We start from the raw sequence: 13326 nt of genomic DNA, 5'->3' as shown, positions 1-13326 counted from the left end.
CAGCTGGTGCCACCATCCCCTGCCCTTTCCCTGAAATGTCAGGGATGTGCATGACAGGAGATGATGTTCAGCTGGGTGAAACTGGGGCACATTTCCTCCACTGCCCATCTGGAAGGACCTTGCAAACTCTGTGGAAACAAGCTGGAGACAGAAAACTGCCCCCAGGGTGGTTTGGAGCATTCCCTGATAATTCCAGGCAGTTTGTGCTCTGCCTCAGCTCAATTTTCACTCAAAGCCTTGGGCATAGTTCTGCAGTTAATGGTACTCTGGGAATTTTTAAAAATATCTTTATTAATACCAATGGAAATGATACATATATAGACAAGTCTGTTATATTTAACAATATTTTTAATGGCTTCATCATTAGATATTGTCTGTGCTTCTCTCTGGGCTACAAATGTCCTGAGCCAGTGCCTGTTAGGAATAAAAGGATTGTCAGACCTTCCTGCTCACTTTCTTCACAGCAGTGCAGTATTTTATTTTCCTGCCCAGTTAATTTGCTAAAAAGCAAAACAAAAGGAACAAACCTTATTCTGAAGTAACCTAAATGAGATCTATTTTTCTCATTCCTGAAGTGACCCTGCATGCAATGAGATTTTTGATTTGCTGCAGCTTTAATGACATTGTATTCAGAATCTGGGTTATTTTTATGTTTTAAATTAACTTTCCATCTTTGAGCAGTTTGGAAAGAAACCAAAAGACTTAAATGGGATTTTAGCTGGAAAGAAAGAAGGGGAGTGATGATGTGATTATAGTATTCTGTAAATTCAATAAGAATTAACTAACTTTCTGTACCCAGATCTTTTGGTAGAACTTAAACTTTATTTCTCCTGTTTCCACAGGGGGTTTTTGTAGCCATTAAATGTTGGTTTTCATGTTGTCAGACTTCTCCTGAGGTTTTCCACAGTGCCAGGCTGAGTCTGGGGGTGGGTGGCCAGGTAAAAAGGCTGGACTATAACAGTTCTGGGGTGTAGCCCTCCTTTGTAGGGCTTGGTTTCCAGATTCCTCCCCACAGTGTGGGGATCTCGCCAGGGAATTTCTCCACATCAGCTCCAGAAGCTTTTCCTGTCTTTGCCACTGTTCCTATATCCAATCTTCACCATACAGGGGAGGTTTGGACTGGGGGTAGGAGAAATGTCTTCCCTGAGGGGGCTGGCAAGCAGAGGCACAGCATCCCTGAAGGGCTCAGGAAACATTTTTGGTGGTGTGCTTGGATGGAGCTGGCAGTGCCAGGGGAATGGCTGGACTCATCCTGGAGCCTTTCCCAGCCCTGAGGAGCCTGTGGTTTGTGACTCCAGGAGGGCTGGTTTTGGTGAGAGCTGTGCTTTTCCTGGGTGTATTTAAATACAGAAATACAAGTGCCTCTCCTGACTGAGGGTTTGGGTGCTGGGCAGTGCCTGGGATGCCTGACTCCAGGAAGGAGAGGCAGGATTCCTAATGAAGCTTGATCCTGCTCCTGGGGACTGTGCAAGGAGTGCCCAGTGTCACCAGGGTGTGCTGGGGCTAATCACTGCTCATTAGCATCTCCTCTGTATGCACAGCACAAAGACAGTGCCTGAGAAATGCTTAGTTATTTATTCAGAGCACCAAGGGCCAGAACTGCTCAGAGATTTTTTTTCTGCAAGTCTGGGTTAAAAGCAAGGCAAAAGCCCCACTGAGTGAGCAGGCTGGCACCTGCACAGCACAGGGAGGGAAGCAGGAGACTGCACTGTGAGGAAATGAAGTTCACCCTTTTCCATGGTTACACCAACTCCCAGCCTCAGAGCTGGCATATGTGAGCCACCCCCCCAAAATTCAGCACTATTCACAAATCCTGAACTGGGGAGGCAAACAAATTGCAGGGTGGCATAAGCTCCCCAAAGCTATTTTAATTTTAAAGCTTTAGTTAAAAGCTGTTTGGACAATATGGTTTGTTTCCATTTCTGTACAGCTAATTCTTGCTGCTTTTATGGCCTCCTCCCTTCACACCACCCTGTTTATTTTTGTAAACAAATTAGGAATCTTGGGATTCAGAGTAAAGATTTGCCATTGATTTATGAATGGCCACTGTAAATATAATTAATGCAGTTCTCATGTGAGTTTTATGAACCTCCCCAGACTGTACATGTTTATGGCTCTGTGAGCAAAGGCTGATCTGTGGCCATTTGTGTAAGGGATAGAAATGGATGAGTGCAAGTAACCATTTAAAAATAATGGGGCTTTGGCTGATGTTTTATTACAGCCTGTGAAAAAACCTGGCTTCACCCAAAAAATATACCTCTGTATTATAGATATAATTATAATAAACCTGGAGTCATGCTGAGAGAGAGCAAGGGTAATTACACCACACTGCATGTCAAATATTGCTGCTCAAGTATCAACACACTTAGAGAAGTTCCTGAGTCCTCACAGTGACCTGAACTTTGTGCTGCAATAATTCTGCAGTTTGCAATAATTTCTACAGTTGCCTTTTTGGGTAGGGAGCAGAAAGCCCCAGAGTGTAAAAGTCACTCACTTAGGTAGAGAAGGATGGAGTGCTTTTAGAATACTGGAAATTGGTCTGCTTGTGACTTACTCAGACAAAGGTTTCTCTAATTCCCCTCTCTCTAATCTAGGAAAGGGTGGTGGGTTTTTTCTTTGGGGTTATTTGTGTTTAATGGCATGCTAAGCACTCTGAAATGTCAGTAAGAAGGAAGAGAATGTAAAGTCGTTGGTTTTTAAGGACATAGAATTTTTGAATAGTTCATGCTTTTAATTTGGGTTATACTTTAATGCCTTATAATTTTATTCTTTTGCTGTCACCTCAGGACTTCACTGGAAACAGGAAGCAGCGTCTCAACTGACCCACTCAGGTACTGTAGCAATCCCAGCTGTGGCTGTAGCTTTGAGTGACACAGCTGCCCTGCCCTGCACATCCCAGCTGTGTCCTGCAAGGCACAGCCAGCAAAGGCACTGCCACAATAGCTGGGTGTTCCTGAGAGGGCATAATTTGCTCTTTTCTGGGATTTCCAGCCTGACATGCTGCTCTAGCTGCAAACCCTGGGCTTGTTCTCAGAGGGACAGAAGGTGTGTCTGTGCACAAACCACCTCTCAGATTTTTATATCCTTCATGGTGCCAATGTTTGGCCTGTCCTGGCAGGTCTGTGCTGCTCTGGGGAGCAGTTGTGTGGAGATGTCACTCATGCTGCTGTTGCTCAGCATTTTGATAAAAGCACCCACCCTTCAGAGAGCTCTGTCACAGAAGGCACTGCCAGAACTGGGGCTTTACTTTGATCACTCCATTTAGGAAGAAATGCTTGGCCCTGTTAAATGCTGCATATCAAATGGGTACCTTGCATCTTTTGTTCTCATCCCTGCTCGCTGGGAAGTGCATCAAAGGCACAGAGCTCCTTTGATAAAGCTGGGGCAGAGCCCCTACCTCTCCAGTGGGCAGCTGGTTTGGTGCAAGTCTTGTTTGGAGATGTTCTGGGTTGAGGATGTGACTTTGTCCCAGGTGATGTCACTTGAACACAACAGTGGAAGCTGTTCTGTTTAACCTTGCTCAAAGCAAGGCCCCTCTGTAATTAATCTTCCATTCTTATCCAGTGTAAAGTCTTGTGAAAGTGAAGCATTTGCCTTGCTGCCATTTCCTAGCAGCCACCCCCTCTGCTGGGATATTCCCTTTGTCCCCAGCACAGCAGCACTGCCCCATGTTCAGTCCCCACTGTACTTTTGTCCCATTCCCAGTGTGATGGGAACACTGGGCCTTTGTCTGGCAGGACAATGCAGGAAAAATCCCAACTTCCCCCTGCTCTGCTCCTCTGCAAATTTATTTTAACAAGAGCATTGTGTTGCTGGTGTGGGATTTACCAGAGCCAGGTATTGCTGCCACCTTTATTGCAGGCTGGAAATAGATTTTATTACAGTGTTTTTTCTCCCATTCTTCTCCATTTCTTCCATTGAGTATTTTTTCAGTGAGGAATATGGAAGAATTAGATGCATGCAGTAAATCCTTCTGAATATTGAGGACTGGGCTGAAATAATATCTGGGGGTTACCAGACAAGGATGTAAAAATGCCACTCTGTAACTATAAATTGAATAATTTTGTGAAGTTAAAAGAAAAAAATCTTTACAATCACAGAGGAGAAACTGAGGAAAACTGTTGAGATTTTATCAGATAAAACTGTGAATTTTTCTTAGTGTTAAACAGTTACAGAGGGAAGAGCATGTGATACCTAGTCCACTTCAGCAGGTCAAATAAGCCAGTTCTGAGCTGTAATTAGACAGAATTAAGGCCATTATTTTTTAAGTACAATGAAAGATAATGGAAGACTTCTTGTTACTGGATGTGTTCTCATGAGCCTCTTGAGCAAATTGGCCTTTGAACAACCCAGAAAATGGGATGTACCAATTAACAGGGCCCCACCCAGTGTCCTGTCAAGTATTTCCTAATCAGGGTACTCTTTTTGCATTCTGCTCACAAATTTCCTGTCCCCATCACAAGGGACATTTCCCCTCAGTGAACCACTCAGTGCTGGAAAGAGTAAAGGTTCATGTGAAAAATCTGCTTATGTCCATTCTAAAGAGGAAAATATGCAAAAACTGGCATATTTGATGTGTGTATATAGTGGTTGGCACAATTTCTTTCATAGCCTGCACAGGATTTATTCTGGATATTTTGAGTTGGCCTCTGCCAGCTTTCAGTTGGCATCTGAAAACACTTTGTTTCCTAATACCTAAACTTTAATGTGGCCCTTCTGAATGGTTGAATTGCCTGTTCCAAACAAACTGGAAATTTAAAGTTTGAGCTCTGCAGATATTTGGGGTGGATTTGTCATCTTCTGTAGCAAATTGTGGTGGTGTGAGCCCAGGGAGGAGATGTGCAGAAAGAACAGTCAGGATTAAGAGAAAACAGCAAAGTTTGTGTGCTCTGGTGTCCTGTGAGCACCTCAAACCTCCCAGGAAGAAGTTCAGCATCTCTTTGCCTGCCCAAACCCTTGGTTTGTACCCCTGCTCTGCACTCCCCCATTTTTTTTTTTTATCATGGATGAACACTGTGTGGGTCCCATGAAATTCCTGAACTCCACAACACACAAATGGCTACCATGAATTTGTTGTGTGTGGCCAGTCGAGTATTTCACCCTGGGGTCTTGAAAGACTTGTGGAAAACAATTTAACTGCTATAATTTCTGTGCTCCACCTAAATAGGGGATTTGCTGTTTTTCTGGGGAAGTGAAATATTTTTCAGGAATGTTGCTGGCATATCACTCTAAAATTTAACTAAGTAAATAACAGTAGTTCAATATTAGGATTTTGGGAAAGATTATCACCAGACAAGTCAATTTTTCTGGTCTGCCCAACTTTTGAAAGCAGTACACCAGGAACTCCAGCAGGCACTGGCTTCATGCTGGGGTTGTTTTATCCCTCAGTGGATTGTTTTCCTTCAGCCTCAGGGCTCCAGGGGTTGGCAAGAAAACCACCCCTAAAAAAGGAGGTGGTGCAATGTTTGATTTCCACTTGGCCCTTTTTTAGTGGCTGTTTTTGAAAGCCTTGTCAGAGGCTGAACTCTGGGCGACTGCAGAAATTCTCAGCAAACTGCTCACGGCTCCAGCACATCCAAAAATCCCTGCTTGTCTTAGGCCTGGGAATTCTGAGTCAAAGGTTTGGGTAAAAGCCTTTCTGAAAGAAAAGTTCTATATCCTGGCTGAGCGTGAGATGCAGCTTAATTTCCTTTGTTGCTTTCCTCTGGAAGACAAGAGAAAATGAAGGACGTGGTGGGAGCGTGGGGCTTTTCATTTGCAGAATTCCTCATTAGCATTTTCCCTGCATGCAGGGTGGGATAATCAGTGTGGATGCTGTCAGGAAATCCATGGGTACATGGCTCCTATGCTCTGAGCCCACTGCTTAGAAATAGATAATTAGGGTGATAAATAGGATTTTTTTTTTTTTTTTTCTGGAAAGGATATGATGCTGAGAAAGAAATTGCTTTGCAGTATGAACAAAGGGTAAGTTTCCTGAAAAGTCTGATTTCAGGATCAAGTCTTTGGCTGGCATCTCCTGAGCTTGCTTGTCTTGGGCTGGCTTTCCCCTTTTTCCTTGATCCTGGGAAGAGCTGGCCTTGGTTATGGGATGTAGCCATATTTTTCTTTCTTTTTTCCTTCTTTTTTCATGGAATGTAAAAAAATTCAGATTCAAAAATGTTACAATGGGGAAAACTCTATTTCTTTTCTTCTTTTTTTCTCTCTCTCTTTTTTTTTTTTTTTTTTTTTTCTTTTCTTTTTGTGGAAACAAAGGAAAAAGGATTTCCTATTACTGTCCTGGCAGTACCAAACCCAAGGCAGGAGGCAGTGCCAGGAGGTTGGGGCTCACCAGCAGCCACTGGGTCTCCAGGGCCTTCCCTCAGTTCCTCTTTAGATAAAACTACCCTGGAGAACAGAGGATGAGAAGCAGGGATGAAAGATTTTTGATAAGAAAATCTAAATATCCTCACCCTGATGGCATCAGTGACTTGAAAACTGCCAAGCTAACGAAGCCCAAGGGAATATGAGTCCAGGAAGATAAATAGGCTTGGATTTGGGCAGTGTTTTGTTTATAAAATAAAAATAATTGTTGGGGGGTGATGTTGCTTTTCACAGATATCCAGTTGTGTTTGCTTAGGAGTCACCAGCTCTGGTGCTGCTCTGAAATCCCAGCAAATAAAGGCAGGCAGCACAAGGAAAGGGGTACTTGAAAGAGAATCTTCACAAGAAATTATTTTTTTAAAAGGCCCCAGTCAAACCTGGGTTTTCCCTGTAAGTTGCTTTTCTCATTATCTGGTCATTCCCACCACCTGTCCTGTCCTGTACAAGATGTTTATAGGGAAATACCACACAAAGTGTGACCCTTTTTATCATAACCCGCTGACTTCTTTACTTCACTAAAGAACCTGCCAGTTCTCACTCAGATATATTTATAATTTCATGTAATTAAACTCACACAAAGCAGTTTTCTGAGAAGATGCAAGGAACTTCTATAACTGCACAGTGACAATGAGTAAAACCAGAACCCCTAAACATAGCTTATATAGATCCCTAAATATAGCTTATTATCCAGGCACTTGGGGAGCTAGATAGGTCCACATGGAAAAGAGCCTCAGCTTGAGGCTTGGGGGTTTGGTTTTCTTTGCATATTTTTTAAACAGTGTTAAAATTCTTGTGGCTTTTTGGGGAGGGGATTGTGGGGGTGTTTTATGGTGTGTTTGTTTCTTTGGGTTTTTTGGTTGCTTGTTTGTTTGTTGGTTTTGTTTTAAACACTTGTCCAAGTGCCAGAGTGGTTTTGAAACATTTCATCAGATTCTGCTTTTGGTTTTGTTGTTGTGACTGTTGAACTCCTAAGTTCTCTATAGCTGTTTGACAGTAGTGCAAGCTGTAGCCTAGGTGTTCACTGGGGGTGATTTTCAGAAATGAAACAGAAGGAGAAACAGCCAAATTGTAGCTGCTGGACGAGTAAACTTACAGCAAACTGGACACAAGCTTTGGTCTTTGTCAGGACACAGAAGCAACTTTTTTTAATTTTTTTTATTTTTTTTTAAGATGAAATGCTGTTGAAGTTCTCGTGTGCCAGTCCTGTTTGTTGCAATGAGCAGTTCTGTGCGTTGTTAACTCAGAGAATCCTGTGAGACTGGAGAAGGGGAGGGATGGGCACAGATCCCTCCTCTCTGAGCAGGGACAGGACCCGGGGGAGGGCTGGAGCTGTGTCAGGGAGGGTCAGGCTGGGGATCAGGGAAAGGTTCTCCCCAGAGGGGCTGGCACTGCCCGGGCTCCCCGGGGAATGGGCACTGCCCGAGGCTGCAGAGCCGCAGGAACAGCACTCCAGGGATGCTCAGGGGGGGATTGTTGGGGTGTCTGAGCAGGGCCAGCGTTTGGGCTGGGGGATCCTTGTGAGTCTCTTCCATCCCTGGAGATGTACAGAATGCCAGAGCGATTTGGGTTGGGAGGGACCTTAAAGCCCCACCCACCCACTCCATCCCCCTGCCACCTCCCACTATTCCAGGTGGCTCCAGGTCCCAGTGTCCAGCCTGGCCTTGGACACTGCCAGGGATCCAGGGGCAGCAACAGCTGCTCTGGGCACCTGTGCCAGGGCTTTCCATCCTCACGGGGAGAATTCCCACCTAATCTCCGATCTAACCCTGCCCTCTGTGATTCCATCCCAGGATTCTCCCCGTTGGGATAGAGAGGAAAGAAGGAGGAGGAGGGGCGGGAGTTGGTAGAATTGGGCCATGGTAAAAGACAGAAATTTTTACAAACTCGTGCTCCTGTGTTCTCCGAACAAAAGCTTTCCTGGCTCCCAGCGGTTTCGGTAGCAAACGCTGCCGGTTGTGCCGTGCCCGCGGCTCGGAGCTGCCGGGATCCCCCGGGATGCTCCGCCGGGATTCCCGGAGGGGCTGTCCGTCCCGGCCCCAGCCCGGCTGTCCGTCTGTCCGTCTGTCCGTCTGTCCGGCCGTGCCTCGGGGGCTGTCCCGCAGCCGCCCCGCCGTTCGGGGTTGGTTCATCCCCCCCCGCGCTCGCTGGCAGAGCGCGTTGGGAACCAGATAAGCACAATCTGGTGTGTGAGCGGGAGGGTCTGAGCTCCTGCCTGCCTTCTTTTTTTTTTTTTTCCCTTCTCCTTCTTTCCTTTTTTCCGCTCCTTTCCCCTCCCCTGACGAGAAGCCCCCCGTTCCCGAGGTGCCGCAGACAATGGAGCTGATGTGCTGGTGCAGGAGGAGCTGATTCACGGGGGGGGAAAGGGAAAAAGGGCGAACGCCTGCAGCCCCATGTGCTGAGATCACAGCTGTGCTCCGGGCACCGGGCACTGCTGTCAGAGCCCGTCGGGATAATTGCCGGCGTTCTCCGAAGTTCTGGGAGCTCTGAGGATGCTTTCCGAGGGTCCATCAGAGCCCGCAGCTGGAATTTATCCACGCTGTTTGTCAGAAGGGCCTAGAGCAGCCGAAAGGAAAAGTGGGATTTCGGTGTGATTCCAGTGATCCCGGCAGGACTGGGGGCTTTGGGAGCGATAAGCGGCGAGCAAGGAGCGCCCATGGCTTGGTGTCCTTTGTGCGCTGCCGCTTTGTAGAGCGGGGCTGCAGGTGCTGAGCGCCGGGCTGTCCCTGTCCTGTCCCCGTCCCTGTCCTGTCCCTGTCCTGTCCCCGGCCGTGTCCCCAGCCCGGGATGCGGCACAGGGACCCCGGGCTGCTGCACCGCCTTCGAGCCGCACACCCCGCACAAACCAGCCCCGGGTCGCTGGCAGCCCGCTGCAGAGAAAATGCTGAAGCTGAAGGCCTTCTGCTTGGATTACTGGCAGTTTTTATGTCTCCAGCCGCTCCATGGTTTCTATAAAAGGTAAGGAAATGTTAACTCTGCGGTGCTCTTCGGCACATGGTGCCACCAGGGTTTGTCCTCGCTGTTCTGCTCCCCTGGAGGAGGGAGTGGTAGGCAATTAATGAGAACTTGTGACAAAGGTTGTAAAGCCGCATTTTTATGTTTTTAAATGGCATTGATGCTGTTGTCTCTGTGCATGCATGAAGGTGAGGGTGCTGTTTGGTTTTAACCTCTACTTTAGGTCACATCAGCTAAGACTCAGGACTTTTTCTTCCCTGCTATTTTATCCTTAGGCACACTAGCTTGTGCTGTAGTGTCCACACTGTACACTGTGGCAGATTAATTGAAATGTCATGGGAATTTATGTAATGCAAAGAAGACCCTTTATTTCCCCGAGATATTTAGCAACATAATAGTTCATCTTTCCTCTCCCTCCCAGCACAAAGTGCACATCAGAGTCATTCAGAGCAGTGGGCACTTCACTTAGGCAGGTCTGACACCCAGCTTAAATGATTGATGGTGAATGGTGATCGTAAAGAATAGGTCTGGGTGTCAGATGCATTGAGCTTGCCTATTTAATGGAACAGCAAAATAAGCAATTCCATTTAGCACGTCCCTGAACTTACCCTGATGCTTTTTAATCCAAACTTCGCTTTCCTTGCTCTTGATTTGCGCTGCTTAGCAGAGGGAATTGGATGGGTTTGAATTTGCTGGGGGGGAAGTGGGGATCCCTTCACTGTGAACAAAACAGGATTCCGTTCTTGTTACGTACACTTTCTGCCCTGGCTACCTATTGTCAGCCTACAGAAAGTGCTTTGTACTAAATGCTAATTGCAATTGAATTTTTCATGCAGCGACTGAAGGCTGGGAAAGGGAACTGTTCCAACCTTTTTCAAGGTTTCAGGGGTGCCCTGCACTTTCTGCATTGAGTAACACGGGACCCTCATCTGTGACCACTGGCTTGTGAAGTTTCAAAAGATAGCTTTATTCTCCTCTCCTTGCAGCTTTTCACAGATTCCACTGCCAAGCCAAAAAATTCCCAACCTTGTCCCAGCCCACTGTGATGTTTTCCTTGCATATAAAATAATAGAAATGTAGCCAGACTGTTTTGACACAAATAAATGCTAAACTCGAGCTTTCTGCCTTGGGTCCCTGGCGAAATCCCAGCTTTGTGGCAGATGAATTACTGGGGAGTTATTCTACATCTCCTAATGGAAACCCTTGCAATAGGGCTGCCCATTTATTTCCTTCCAGAGAATTAATTTACTTGCCATCAAAACCTGCATGTGCTTGAACCTTGTGTCTGCACGAGCAGCACTAAAACCAGGCCTTAAGCACTTCAGTATCACATAGAGGCACTTTGTTCTCATCTTTTTGAGAAGAAAAGAAAATTGAAGGAAAGCTGCGACTTCCTCACGTTTGAAACAAAATAATTTCTTGGTTAAAGCACAAACAAGTGTGAAAAGCAGGTGTTGCAGAAAAACAAGCCTTAAATGTAAGGAAGTTCATCTGAAAAAGAAAGAAAAAAACTTTCTGGAGACCTTCAACTACTTTTTATTACGGATTGTAAATTGTTTAAAATGTTCTTGGAAAAGAGCCCAGGGGCAGTGGGGAGGTTTTGTGTGTGCCCTGTGTATATATTTCCTATCTTTATGTATAAAAATGAGATAACAGATAACCAAACCAGGATTTGGGTAACATTTCCATGGAGTGACCCTGCTCTTTCCTTCTGTGCACTGCCTGACTCTGGTTTTCAGATGCAGTCAGAGCTGTGGAAAATATCCTTTGGTTGTTTTGGAGGCTGTGACTTGCTGCTCCATGGTGGGATGTCCAACTGTGTTTTCCATCTTTTTTTATTCAAGGAATTCTTGTGGCTTCATGTCCAGAGAAGGGAATGGAGCTGGGGAAGGGCTGAGGGAGCTGGAAAAGGGCTCAGCCTGGAGAAAAGGAGGCTCAGGGGGAATTTCTGGCTCTGCACAACTCCCTGGCAGGAGGGGACAGCCAGGGGGGATTTGGGATCTGCTCCCAGGAAACAGGGACAGAGGAGAGGGAACTGCCTCAGGCTGGGCCAGGGGAGGTTTAGATTGGATATTATGGAAAATGTTCAGAAAACACAGATGTGACACTTGGGGACATGGTTCAGGTGGCCTGGGGAGAGGTTGGACTCTATGATCTTCGAGGGCTTTTCCAGCCTTAATGGCCAGGGATGCTGGGCCTGCTGCCTGGTCTGGACAATTCTGATTTTTGGTATAATTTTATCTTGCTCTGAGGCCCATTTGCATGGAAGTGAAATCCATGGGCTTGAGGAGACATCCTGCAGGTGTCTGGGGTTTGTGGTGGCCCCACTGCCCAGACTGTGGGGCTGGGAGAGATGGGACCAAGGAAAATGAGCCACTGCCCCTCCCTGGCTGGGGCTGCAGGGCCAGCTGGAAACAGGGAGAAAAACTAGGACAGGTTTTCAACTTTATTTATGTACACAGGGTAAAAAAAATCAGCTCCAAAATAGCAAGCTGGGCATGTGGCACTGCTAAGGAAATGCCAGGTAAGGGCAGACACCACGTGTACAGAGGGAGCTCCTCTGGTGTTTGTTCTCTCAGCACTGCCAGGGGAAGGGGAAATGGGGAGACATCCACCAGCCCCACTTTCAGTCTGTTCCTTGAATTCCACAGCACCTGCAGTAAGCAGGGCTTTGCCCATCTCTTGGGCATTCACAAAACAAAGTTACTGCAAGGTAAAGGTGCTGATGCCTCCAGTAATGTATATAAATAATATAAATGTATATAAATAAACCAGCAGCCTGACTTAGCCAAGTGTCAGCAAATTGCACAGAGCAAACTGGAGGTTCTGGGGTAGAAACCTGCTCCAAGAAATGTCTGGTAGTTTAGTGATTCATGAAAATGGGATTTCAGTGCTCTTCAGTTGCCAGTAACACCAAGTGCATTTTGGTGAGAGCCCCTCACTTGAGGGCTGCTTTTGGTAGCATCTGAATAGAAACCCTGAGGGTGCTGAGATGTGTTTCTGTGGCAGGTTAAGGTGTAAGATGAACAAATTGCTGTCGGGTTTCTGTGGGCTTTGCAGGATGCTCAGCTCATGCTTTACTCCCAGGATTATTCTAAACCCATGTGACTCCAGGTTTAGCATGTGAAAGTGAAGATTTTCCTCAGCCAGGGGGGAGGCTTCGTGCTGTGCTGCTGCCAGCTGGTGGGTAATAGCCCAGGCTAGAAATTGTTACCATTAGCATTGCATTAAAGATCAAGCAGAAGGTGAGGAAATGTGTGACTGGCACCGAGGGCAGCTGTAATCTGCAGATTTCCCCTCCCAGAACGTTTTCTCTCTTCTGGCTAAAACAGGAGAATCTCAAAAAGCATGAAGCAAGTGCCAAGTTTGTGAAGGCTGTTTTATTGGAATGCCTTGTTTGGCAAACAGAACCGTTTTTAAATTTATTTCTTGTCATTTTCAATTTTTCTTTCATCAGTTTGGCCTCTCTGAAGGAGGCACGAGTCCCTTCCAGAACAATTAGGGCCATTTGTAATGAGCCTCCCCAGTGGAATAAACAAAGTGAGAGGTGGCTGGCTCTTTGAAGCCAGGGATTAGCTGGAATTGTTTCTGCCACCTTTCAGCTGGGACTCACAGTTCCTTCTTCAGGATAGGTTGAATCATGTTCTTGAGCCCATCTCTGGGCAAAACAGGTCTGTATTTTGCTGTATGATTCATTCCCATGAGGATGTTTCAATGTTGATTAAATATGAAAAATACTTTCATGAATTGGCTTTAGGAGCAGCTTATTGCTGCCACCCTGGAATGTCAGAGTATCTGATGTCAGAGGTTGCTTAAAGCCACTCTGATATTGCACCTGCAGCTCTGTGCTCATCCTCTCTCCCACTCTCTTATCCTAGAAAAATGTGCAGCATTTGAGGCCATGAAAGGCATTGCCAGCCTTAATTTAGATGCTGTTTCAAAGACAGCACACGGGCTGGAAATGATCTGTGCCAGGGCTGTCCTTTGGGTTAACTCTTTGTTAGAAAGAATGTG

The 13326-nt window shown here is 46.2% G+C and overlaps 1 protein-coding gene across 4 annotated transcripts in view; it reads left to right on the top strand.

Annotated features, from left to right (window-relative positions):
• IQSEC1 (IQ motif and Sec7 domain ArfGEF 1) overlaps positions 1–13326 on the top strand; it is a 272134-nt gene that overhangs the window by 134652 nt on the left and 124156 nt on the right. The window contains exon 5 of one of the 4 annotated variants that reach the window (XM_056501272.1): positions 2787–2831. The exons of 2 other annotated variants lie outside the window; for them this stretch is intronic. In XM_056501272.1, coding sequence (XP_056357247.1) covers positions 2787–2831 — 45 coding nt within the window. Of the gene's footprint in view, positions 1–2786; positions 2832–8759; positions 9316–13326 lie in introns of those variants that run through there. One more of the 4 variants, XM_056501274.1, reaches the window with a different exon arrangement.

Source organism: Oenanthe melanoleuca, chromosome 12 (genome assembly GCF_029582105.1).
Source record: "Oenanthe melanoleuca isolate GR-GAL-2019-014 chromosome 12, OMel1.0, whole genome shotgun sequence".
In the NCBI taxonomy this organism is placed as follows: Eukaryota; Metazoa; Chordata; class Aves; order Passeriformes; family Muscicapidae; genus Oenanthe; species Oenanthe melanoleuca.
The sequence above is the reverse complement of the archived record's forward strand: the minus strand, read 5'-3'. Positions and strand labels throughout refer to the sequence as shown.